Source organism: Babylonia areolata, chromosome 15 (genome assembly GCF_041734735.1).
Source record: "Babylonia areolata isolate BAREFJ2019XMU chromosome 15, ASM4173473v1, whole genome shotgun sequence".
Lineage (NCBI taxonomy): Eukaryota > Metazoa > Mollusca > Gastropoda > Neogastropoda > Buccinidae > Babylonia > Babylonia areolata.
The window spans coordinates 23,586,205-23,598,704 of record NC_134890.1 but is presented as its reverse complement, the minus strand read 5'-3'; the positions used below and the strand labels follow the sequence as shown (position 1 = coordinate 23,598,704).

The 12,500-nt window shown below is 44.5% G+C and overlaps 1 protein-coding gene across 1 annotated transcript in view; it reads left to right on the top strand.

Moving 5' to 3' along the window:
* LOC143290225 (neuropeptide CCHamide-1 receptor-like) overlaps positions 1–12,500 on the top strand; it is a 19,959-nt gene that overhangs the window by 1,495 nt on the left and 5,964 nt on the right. Inside the window, exons 2-5 of the mRNA XM_076599556.1 lie at positions 1,164–1,424; positions 6,490–6,703; positions 8,655–8,832; positions 10,026–10,172. Of these exons, the coding sequence (XP_076455671.1) occupies positions 1,164–1,424; positions 6,490–6,703; positions 8,655–8,832; positions 10,026–10,172 (800 nt within the window). The remainder of the gene's footprint in view (positions 1–1,163; positions 1,425–6,489; positions 6,704–8,654; positions 8,833–10,025; positions 10,173–12,500) is intronic.

The window sequence follows — 12,500 nt, the reverse complement described above, 5'->3', positions numbered from 1 at the left end:
CATACAAATGCAAATACAATACAAATCCTGCTGCATCGCACAGAAAAGAGAAAAGGACGGCTGTGTTTTCTTCGACTCAATACCCTGTGCTGAGCTAGTTATCTCCCCCTCTCTTTTCTTTCCTTTTCATAAATCCACACAGGTTCAAAATCATTTTGATCCAGGAAATCCGATTTGGGTACATAGAGACACAAGGGAAAAACAGGCGTCGACGTGAAATCGCACGTTGCACCGCTTACACGATCATGTGGCAGGCTTTTTTCAGTCCAGCTAGTCTGTGCGCAAAATGAAATTCAACCACATATATTCATCAGAGAAGTGCTATACGTCAATCACTCCCAGAAACGAAAAGATCTCCTGGAAGCGCACAGAGCTTCAAGAAAAAGTGAATATGCGCTATAGCAAAACATCTTAATACAATAAACAAATAACCGTCACAGGAAGATTCACCAAGGAAGGACGTGATACCGGCCGGACCAGCATCAAAGACGATAAAGTCATAGATCTAAGATGCCAACACGCTACCCAGCCATCTCCATCGAAGGCACTGCACGTGAGGGTGTTAAGCTCTTCAGTAACTTGGGGCTTCGCTATCTCCAGCATATGATGTTTCTCCTCGATGCTGACTGAAAAGTCAGATTCTGAAAGGCTGTCCCAGTCATGGGAAGAGGGATTACCAACAAACCTTTGCAGAACAAGAGTCTCACGGAAAGTAACTACGCTGATTTGTGTGTGTGTGTGTGTGTGTGTGTGTGTGTGTGTGTGTGTGTGTGTGTGTGTGTGTGTGTGCGAGCGCTCGCGCGTGTGTGTGAACGAGGTACTGACAGGTACTGATACACACTGGAAAAGTCAAATGAAAGAAGCAACAACAACAAACAAACAAATTCGAATGAAAAACACAGGCTGCCACCGCTCTAGCTCTGTTAACGTTAAAACTGTCGCTCCATCAGTTGAAAGTTAAGCCACAATTGTCGTGAAGGCTAAAACCACAACTGTCAGCCAGCTAGCTAACTGGTTGGTTTATGATGTAACATTGTTATCAAAATGTATATTTACCTGGTTCACGTACCGTTACCATAATATTTTAAAATTCCCATTCAAACTGACACGGTCAGTTGCCCACCGATAAATCTTTACCCTGAAAGTATGTGCGTGCGCTGCAGATCAGACGTTGCATCATATCCCTCTGACATCATGGACTTAACATTGGTGTCGCGCGGTGATGATGTCACGGCCATGACTGACGTGTCTGAGGCATCAAGTCTGGTGAATATGACGTCAGGAGACACGCCGAGGACCAGAGAAGCGGTGCCGTCCGGGGTAGAGACGTGGAAAAGTCACCCCCAGGCTCAGATAGCCTCCTTCATCTACAGCTACCATCCCAGGCTTTTTGTGGCCATTGGCTTTCCAGGAAATTTACTTAGGTAAGTTGCGATTCATGGGTAAATGAGTATGTCAGTATTCTTCTTCATTCCTGGGCTGCAACTCCCACGTTCACTCGTATGTACACGAGTGGGTTTTTACGTGTGTTTTTTGTTTTTGTTTTTTTTTTTGTTTGTTTGTTTGTTTTTTTTTTGTTTTTTTTTGTTTGTTTGTTTGTTGTTGTTGTTTTGTTGGTTTTTTTTTTTTTTTTGTGTGTGTGTGTGTGTGTGTGTGTGTGTGTGTGTGTGTGTGTGTGTGTGTGTGTGTGTGTGTGTGTGTGTGTTTATCCCTCCATGTTAGCAGCCATACTCCGTTTTCGGGTGTGTGCATGTTGGGTATGTTCTTGTTTCCACAACTCACCGAACGCTGGCATGGATGACAAAATCTTTAGACATGCTTCTTTGATCTTCTGCGTGCGTATACACACGAACGGGGTTCAGGCACAAGCAGGTCTACACATATGTTGACCTGGGAGATCGGAAAAATCTCCACCCTTTACCCACCAGGCGCCGTTACCGAGATTCGAACCCGGGACCCTCAGATTGAAGGTCCAGTGCTTTAACCACTCGGCTATTGCGGACATTACATCAGTCTGTCGGTCTGATTGCCGGTGTTATATCCCAGAATAGCCCCCATTCCTAAGTTAACTCCACGGGGTTATTTTGAGGAAATCCTGAAATTACCACACACCCTTGTGTTTATTACTTTATCAAGTTGTTTAGAAAGCACACATGAGCATGTCACCTGTTTAAAAACAGGTAGAGTTTATTGTAGGCAGCCCGCAGCATACTCTACTCCAGTGGAGCCAGTTGCATAGCTCGGACGGAAGAGCCAAGTATGGTCGTAACCCGATACTAACTGTGTATAGTATGGAACTGACCAATGGCGTAGTTCAGTCAACGTAGGCATTTAGTCACGTGTAACTGTCAAAAAGTTAGAACCAAGCAATGCAACTGGCTCCAGGACACCAAAGCACTCCATGATCAGTTAATGCGAGCAGGGATAATATGTTCGATTCCAACAAACGGGGCCAATACCAGCTTGACTCCATACGAACACAAGTGGGGCTCATTGAGTGCCAGCCCAAAATATAACTCCATGGGCAGCCAATTTAGGGCAGTAATACTGACCCCGGAAATAACTCCCATTGGGTACTTTTGGGGACATTGGATGGAGTCATTGTAATTCTGCTGCAAACTGCCCCCCTAAAAAAAATAAATAAATAAATAAAATAAAATAAAGGTTTCAGTGCGTGTCATAGCATACACGTTTTTGAAAGAAAAAACAAAATCCATGGGAAAGGGGGTGGAGGAGGGGGGGGGGGGGGTAGAGTGCACATGAAGTATGTTTGTATTTGTATTTGTAATTTGTATTATTCTTTTGTCACAACAGATTTCTCTGTGTGAAATTCGGCCTGCTCACCCAAGGAAAGCGCGTCGCTGCACTACAGCGCCACCCTTTTTTTTTGTTGGTATCTTTTTCCACCCTGACTCTGATTGAGTGCCATAGTACTAATGTATCACGTACGTATATAGTGACGTCACTGATGACGTCATCTGAAGAAGGGGAAATAACTCTGGGAGGCTGGAATTTCACACAGTTTATTATCTAGACTGGTATGTATATCTCCAGATCGTTTTCTCAGTTTTAGGCTGAGTGTTTTTGGATAATGACTTATGACTTGAAACACTAACTCCACTGTTTTGTTCCCCTGTTCCCACGGCACTGAAGGGGTTTTAAGTCCTTGGGTGAGCTGTGTCAACTAATCGACCCGCGTCCATGTATACAGTCTCTTGCGAGCTTGGATGGACTGTCTTCACTGCGACACCTCCATTCTCACATGAGATTAGTAATTCTGGGTCCCTGTAAGAACCCTGCAATACTCCCTCTCAGGGATGCGCTTTTCACCCTGTGGATGATTGGTAAAGACAGATCTCTTCTTCTTCTTCGTCTTCTTCGTTCGTGGGCTGTAACTCCCCACGGTCACTTGTATGTACACGAGTGGGTTTTTACGTGTATGACCGTTTCTACCCCGCCATGTGGGCACTCATACTCCGTTTTCGAGAGTTTGCATGCCAGGTATGTTCTTGTTTCCATAACCCACCGAACGCTGACATGGATTACAGGATCTTTAACGTGCATATTTGATCTTCTGCTTGCGTATGCACACGAAGGGGATTCATGTGCTAGAAGGTCTGCACATAATTATGTTGACCTGGGAGATCGGAAAAAAAAACTCCACCCTTTGCCCACCAGTCGCCGTTACCGAGATTCGAACCCAGGATCCTCAGATTGAAAGTCCAACGGTTTAACCACTCGGCTATTGCGACCGTCAGTAAGATCAGTAATTATGGGTACATGTAAGAACCATGTAATACTCACCTAGGGGACGTGCCCTTTAGCCTGGGAATGACTGGTTAACAAGACAGATCTCCATTCCATCGCTGGTGAAGTTGAAACTAGAATAAAATGCACAGTTGTTACTCCACCATGTGTTCGGTCATAGTGGGCAGGAAGAACGTTTAAGAAGCCAGAGACTGCAGGTCTCAGACAAAACGTCAGCAAAAACGGGTCTTCCTGGACCTCGGGCATAATAAGCGTCGGCCTTGAGGTAACGCGTCCACCTAGGAAGCGAGAGAATATAAGTGCACTGGTTCGAATCCCGGCACAGTCGCAAGTATTTTTTCCACTCCACTAGATCTTGAGTGGTGGTCTGGGCGCTAGTCATTCGGATGAGACGATAAATCGAGGTCCTGTGTGCAGCATGCATGTAGCACACATAAAAGAAACCACGGCAACAAAGAGGTTGTCCTTGGAAAAAAAAAAAAACTAAGTAGAAACCCACTTCGATTGCAAAACAACAACAAACTGCAGGCAGGAAAAAAATACAACAAAAATGGGTTGCGCTCTCAGTATAGCGACACGCTCTTCCTAGGGGGAGCCGCCCGAATTTCACACAGAGAAATCTGGTGTGACAGAAAGAGTAATAAAATACAATACAATTCAATACAATACTTGTCTTTTCAATGACATATGTCTATAACAGCAAGTATCGTGTTGAGTTTACCTTGACAACGGTAAAGATACCTGTCTTTGCAATGACATTATAATAATGTCTGCAACAGCAAGTGTCGTGCTGAGTATACCTTGGCAATGGTAGCGATACCTGTCTTTTGCAATGACATTATAATAATGTCTGTAACAGTAAGTATCGTGCCGAGTATACCTTGGCAATGATAACGATACCTGTCTATGCAATGGTAAATGTAACAGCAAGTATCGTGCTGTGTGTACCTTGGCAATGGTAAAGATACCAGTCTTTGCAATGACATTATAATAATGTCTGTAACAGGAAGTGTCGTGCTGAGTGTACTTTGGCAATGGTAACGATACCTGTCTGTTTAATGACATTATATGTCTATAACAGCAAGTATCATATCATGCTGAGTGTACCTTGGGACTGGTAACGATACCTGTCTTTTCAATGACATTTTATACCTATAACAGCAGGTATCGTGCTGAGTTTACCTTGACAATGGTAAAGATACCTGTCTTTGCAATGACATTATAATAATGTCTGTAAGTGCAAGTAACGTGCTGAGAATAACTTGCCAATGGTAAAGATACCTGTCTTTGCAATGACATTATAATAATGTCTGTAACAGCAAGTATCGTGCCGAGTGTACCTTGGCAATGGTAAAGATACCTGTCTTTTCAATGACAGTATATGTCTATAACAGCAAGTATCACGCTGAGTTTACCTTGACAATGGTAAAGATACCTGTCTTTGCAATGACATTATAATAATGTCTGTAACAGCACGTAACCTGCTGGGAAAACTCTGGCAATGGTAAAGATACCTGTCTTTTCAATGACATTATAACAATGTTTGTAACAGCAAGGATCGTCATGAGTGTACTTTGGCAATGGTAAAGATACCTGTCTTTGCAATGACATTATAATAATGTCTGCAACAGCAAGTGTCGTGCTGAGTATACCTTGGCAATGGTAGCGATACCTGTCTTTTGCAATGACATTATAATAATGTCTGTAACAGTAAGTATCGTGCCGAGTATACCTTGGCAATGATAACGATACCTGTCTATGCAATGGTAAATGTAACAGCAAGTATCGTGCTGTGTGTACCTTGGCAATGGTAAGGTTACCTGTCTATGCAATGACATTATAATAATGTCTGTAACAGCAAGTATCATGCTGAGTATACCTTGGCAATGGTAACGATACCTGTCTTTTGCAATGACATTATAATAATGTCTGTAACAGCAAGTATCGTGCTGAGTGTACCTTGGCAATGGTAACGATACCTGTCTAATGCAATGACATTATATATCTGTAACAGCAAGTAACGTGCTGAGAATACCTTGGCAATGGTAAAGATACCTGTCTTTTCAATGACATTATAATAATGTTTGTAACAGCAAGGATTGTCATGAGTGTACTTTGGCGATGGTAAGGGAATGGTAACTATGCGTGTCTTTTCAATGACATTATATGTCTGTAAGAGCAAGGTGCGTGCATGGTGTGTGCATCTGATAACAGTACATTGCTCGAATATAGAGCATACAATGGGCTCTAAGCGCCTCACATGAGACAATACATATACAATAATAGTGCCCTATACCACTATATACACTAATGCAGTACTACAAATTGCAGATGTGAATAATCGTAGGAAAAAAGGCACAATATACACCTTACACACACACACACACACACACACACACACACACACACACACACACACACACACACACACACACACACACACACACACACACACACACACACACACACACACACACACACACACACACACACACACACACACACACACAGTGAGAGAGCGAGCAAACACCAACCCACAAGCACACGAACCACGGGAATATACACCAATGGACGAGGGGACACAGGGGGAAGAGTGCAGAGGGTGGGACGAGACATACAAGGGACTATGCTCCGTCACATCGAAAGGCCATTAATTTTCTCCTAATAAGCCGGGTCCAATGCATTGATTTTCTTTTTCTACACTTGTGTGTTTTCGGTCAGTCTGATCACCATACTGAGAATGAAGCCTCGATCCAGACCGTCCATCTACGTGGCCGTGTTGGCCGTCACGGACACCTTGTGTCTCACCTGTGACATTCTGGACTCAGAGTTCACCCGCTATGATGTGGCTATGGGGAACGTCGGCTGCAAGCTTCTGACCTTCACTGCCCATCTCTCCGTCATGTACGCCAGTGGGACTTTGGTCATGATGAATGTAAGTTCAAAACTACTACTACCACTACTACTAGTATTCATATAGCACTGAATCTTGTGCAGAGACAAATCAAAGCGCTTTCACACCAGTCATTCACACGCATGCATAACCCTAAAACTGAAGAAACTGAAGACAAGGAAGAGGCAGGGGAGGGAGGCTATCTTGGGAATAGGTGGGTCTTAAGACCAGAAAGAAAGAAGAGCTCATTTCGGAGACCTAAGGAAGCGAAAGAGAAAGTTCATTCCAAATGCAAGGTCCAGAGACAGAGAAAGAACGGTGTCCAACAGTGAAGTGTTTGAATCTGGGTATGCACAGAGTGGATCCGAGGCCGAATCAGTTAGAATCAGAATGGTAGACCACCTAGAAGAAGAAGAAGCAGAAGAAGAAGAATGAGGAGGAGGAGGAGATGGAGGTGGAAGAGGAGAAGGAGGAGGAACAACAAGAACAACAAGAACAACAAGCACAATGAGAAGAAGAAGAAGAAGAAGAAGAAGAAGAAGAAGAAGTTTCAGTTTCAGTAGCTCAAGGAGGCGTCACTGCGTTCGGACAAATCCATATACGCTACACCACATCTGCCAAGCAGATGCCTGACTAGCAGCGTAACCCAACCAACTTGAAGAAGAAGAAGAAAAGCAAAAAACACAAGAGAGGCAAGGCCTTCAAGACTCACTTGTGATAAATTAAGTCCCCTAGCATTAATTACAGAGTAATTTCCCTTTTTTACTATCTGCACCAAAACGTTTGCAAAATAAATAAAAATTCCATGCTTAGCAAAAGAAGCTCCTGTTTGAACAAAAAATGATAATAATGACTCCTCTTGTTGTTGTGTCAGAATAAGAGGTCAAAGTGCCAAGTTTAGAGAATACAAAAAATATAAATATAACAGTAAATGCAGTTTGCATATAATTAGGCTTCTTTTTTATTTTTTTGTGCCCATCCCAGAGGTTCAATATTGTTTTAAACAAGATGACTGGAAAGAACTGAATTTTTCCTATCTTTATGCCAAATGTGGTGTCAACTGACAAAGTATTTGCAGAGAAAATGTCAATGTTAAAGTTTACCACGGACACACACACACACACACACACACACACACACACACAGAGAGAGAGAGAGAGAGAGAGAGAGAGAGAGAGAGAGAGAGAGAGAGAGAGAGAGAGAGAGAGAGAGAGAGAGAGAACCGAACACCGGGTTAAAACATAGACTCACTTTGTTTACACAAGTGAGTCAAAAAACAGAAACAGACAAACCACAACAACAACTTGAACAAGTGTAACAATCACACCTTTACACCCTCCATCTTGTGTTGAGTATATGTCATCTACTTAATATTTTGTACCCACAATATAATGCGGGATATAAGTTATAACGATAGCTCGCATTGTTACTTGATCAATAAATTAAAACCAAACTTCGCATAACGTAAAATAATCTGTTTAATTAGTTCATCATTCATTTTCTCAATGCAAGCTTATATAATAGTCAAATTAATGCTACCAATGGCGTCTAATTTCAACCACCAAGTGTCTGATGAAACCGAGTTCACAAGCCATTCTTGACATTGTCCCTTAAAATTGTCGTCATCATCATCATCATCATCATCATCACCATCACCACCACCACCACCACCACCACCGCTACCACCACCACCATCACCACCACCATCATCATCATCATCATCATCATCATTCATTATCACCATCATTATTATCGTCACCATCATCATCATCATAATCATCATAATCATCACCGCCATCATCATCATCATCATCATCATCACTACGACTTCGACCATTACCATCATCATCACCCTTATCATCACCATCAGCAATATCATCATTATCATCACGAGCACCACCACCACCACCACCACCACCATCATCATCATCATCATGAGCAGCAGCAGCATCGTTATCATTGTTGTCAGGTGGTAGTCGTCACACGTGTGCAGGTGGAGAGGTTCCTGGCGGTGTGGATGCCCCTGAAGGTGGGCACGCTGTGCACAGACAGGACTCTGGCCCTGGCCCTGGGCCTGGTCCTCTTTGGCTTCATGGCCCTCAACTCCTTCCACCTGGTCGCTGTCAGCGGCCTCAAGTTGAAGGGGACATTCGGGTGCTCCTACAAGGAAGGTATGGGGACGGGTGTAGGGGATGGATGGATGGTTAGAGGGATGGAGGGAGGGGTGGGTGGGTGGATGGGATTTAGACAAATGAGTGGAGGAATCGGATGAGTGTGTCGGTGGGTGAGTAGCTGGCTGGCTGGGTGGGTGGAAGGGTGGATGGATGGCTGGGTGGGTGAAATTTAGATAGATGAGTGGAAGAGTAGGGTCGGTGGTATGGATGGATGGATGGAGGGAGGGAGGGAGGAATAGATGGGTGAAATTTAGACAGATGAGTGGAAGAGTTGGGTCGGTTGGATGGATTGAGGGAGGGAGGGGGGAGGGATGCTATTAGCGGCCTGAAGTCAAATGGCACCTTCGGGTGTTCCTACAAGGAGAGTATGGGGACGGGTGCATGGATGGATGGATGGATGGATGGGTGGAATTTAGACAGAGGAGTGGAAGAGTTGGGTCGGAGTGATGGATGGATGGATGGGTGGAGGGATGCTGTCAGCGGCCTCGAGTTAAATGGTACCTTTGGGTGCTCCTACAAGGAGGGTATTGGGACGAGTGCATGGATGGATGGATAGGTGGGTGGGAGGGAGGGAGGTAATGAAAGAGTGAGGGGGAGATGGGATTTAGATATATGGGATTTAGACCAGTGAGTGAAAGTTTGTTCAGCATGATGGATGAATGGATGGATGGATGGATGGATGGACATTAGACAGATGAGGGGAGGAGTTGAATCGACGTGATGGATGGATGGATGCTGTCAGCGGCCTCAAGTTGAAGGGTACATTCGGGTACCACAAGGAGAGTATGGGGACTGGTGCATAAACGGAGAGAGAATGGGAGGGATGGGATTTAGACAAATGAATGAAAGAGTTTGTTCGTCGTGATGGCTGGATGGCTGGGTGGACATGGTAAATAGGTAGATGAAATTTACTTGAGGCATCTGGATCGAGATGTCCGGCAAATGAACGCGCAGAATGGATACTATCTGCTCGGTGGGTTGTCTGGATACCTGCGTAATTCAATGACTGATTGGATCATTGGTTTGGTCATCATCGTCGTTGTCATCGCCGTTGTGATGATGACAAAGATGTTGATGGTGATGATGATTATGATGATGGTGATGAGGACAACGACGACGACGATGATGATGATTATGATGCTGATGCTGATGTTAGTTTACTTTATCTATGATTTTTGTGTTGATTGCAGAGTATCATTATTTCAAAGAATACGTGTGGGCTTACGTGGGAGCCCTGTTCTACGCCTTGCTGCCATGCATACTGCTCATCATCTTCAACATCCTTATTGTCCTCGGCATCAAACGGGCCGGCCACGTCCAGAGGCAACTGACTGAAGGTAGGGAGGGAGGGGGGTGGTGACCCCCCCCCCCCCCCACACACACACACATACACACACACACACACACACTGGTACGAATGAACGCGTGGGTACGTGATTATATGCAAGAAGGAAATGACAAATATGGGCAGAGGAGGAGGAGGAGGAAGGGATGGTAATATTTGTTAAAGCGGATCTGACGAGTTCGTCTTTAAGTTGCTGATATTGTTGTTGTTGTTGTTGTTGTTGTTGCTGTTGTTGCTGGGTAGACGAGCCAGTGAGGAGTCATGCAATCAGCTGAATGACAGTGTCCGTTTCCGTTTCTCGAGGAGACGTCACTACGTTCGGACAAACCCATTATACGCCACATCACATTTGCTAGGTGCTAGATGCCTGACACCAGCAATAACCCAACGCGCTTAGTCAGGCCTTGAGTGCGTGCTAATATATTTGTGTACCTATCAGAGTGGAATTCTTTTTTTCTTTTTGTTTCTTTTTTTTGCATAATTTTGCCAGATGACAACGCTCTCGTTGCCCTAGGTTCTTTTTCAGTGCGCCAAGTGCAGTGCTGCACACGGTTGGCATCTCGGTTTATCGTCTCATCCCAAAAGAATAGACACTCAGTTTGATTTTCCAGTCAAACTTGGCTTGGGGAGAAAGTGCGAGACCGGGATTCGAACCCACACCCTCACGGACTCTCTGTATTGACAGCTGAACGTCTTAACCATTCTGCCACCTTCCTCCATCACTGACAGAGCAGCGGAAGCAGCAGTTCATACTGACCAGCTGACCATCACTCATCGTGACTTGGTCCAGCTAGCGTTCAACAGGAACGGCTGGGGAAAAGACAAAATGACTGCAGGATTCTTCAAACACAAAAAACTAAAGTTTATAAAAAAAACCTTTTGGGTGGTAGTTTGTTTTGACACGACGTTTCGGACCATAGGCCCGTTGTCAAGTGATGAGAAGAGGACAGTGTGAATAGGAAAGCCTATGTAGTGAAAGTAGTGAGATGTCATCACCCTTTCCTCACATGGGCTTTCCTATTCACACTGTCCTCTTCACATCACTTGACAACGGGCCTATGGTCCGAAACGTCGTGTCAAAACAAAGAGGATTCAACTACCACCCAAAAGGTTTTTATAAACTTTAGTTTTTTGGCTGGGGAGAAGTCATCAGGCGTGCTATGGCCGACCTTGCTTGAAGACTCCAGGAGGGAAGCTGTGGAGGAAAGAAGAAGAAGAAGAAGAAGACGGAAAGGAAAAAGAGAAGAAGAGTGATGAGTAGAAGGACGGGTAGGAGGGGGCGAAGAAGAAGAAGAAGAAGAAGAAGAAGAAGAAGAAGAATGACGAGGAGGAGGAGGTGGAGGAGGAGGAGAAGAAGAAGAAGAAGAAGAAGAAGAATGACGAGGAGGAGGAGGAGATGGAGGTGGAGGAGGAGGAGGAGGAGGAGGAGAAGAAGAAGAAGAAGAAGAAGAAGAAGAAGAAGAAGAAGAAGAAGAAGAAGAAGAAGATATGGAAATAGTTATGTCGCAGCCTCCCTTCCTTCGCAAGACGGGTCCGGTGGTCAAATGGTTAAAGCGCTGGAATATCGCCCGAGTTTCCAAAGTTCGATCCCTTTCGCACATGTGTGCGTCAAGGGTGGAGATTTTTTTTTTTTTTTTTCCGATCTTCCATATCCACACATGTGCAGACCTGCTAGTGCCCGAACCCCTTTCGTATGTATACGCACGCAGAAGATCAAATACGCACGTTAGAAATCTTGTAATCCATGTGAGCGGTCGGTGAGTTATGGAAACATGGACGTGTCCAGCATATACACCTTATGCTGGTCTGCCTTCTGCTTTATTGTCACGTTTTCAGATAATTTTGTTCAATGCTGCAAAAATCATTTTCAGATAGTCAAAAAAAAAAAAAAAAAAAAAAAGGTTTACGTTACCCCACTCTTACGTCAACTTCATTGGTTACCCAGCTAGTACAGACCCAATACAGAATTCAGTATAAAACTGTCATAAGGGCTTATCGCCACTTCGAAGAATTTCTCCCATCTTATGTGGAGTGATGGCCTAGAGGTAACGCGTCCGCTTAGGAAGTGAGAGAATCTGAGCACGCTGGTTCGAATCACGGCTCACTCGGCAATATTTTCTCCCCCTCCACTAGACCTTGAGTGGAGGTCTGGACGCTAGTCATTCGGATGAGACGATAAACCGAGGTCCCGTGTGTGTGTGTGTGTGTGTGTGTGTGTGTGTGTGTGTGTGTGTGTGTGTGTGTGTGTGTGTGTGTGTGTGTGTGTGTGTGTGTGTGTGTGTGTGTGTGTGAAATCTATTGAACGACACAGGAAACGAAT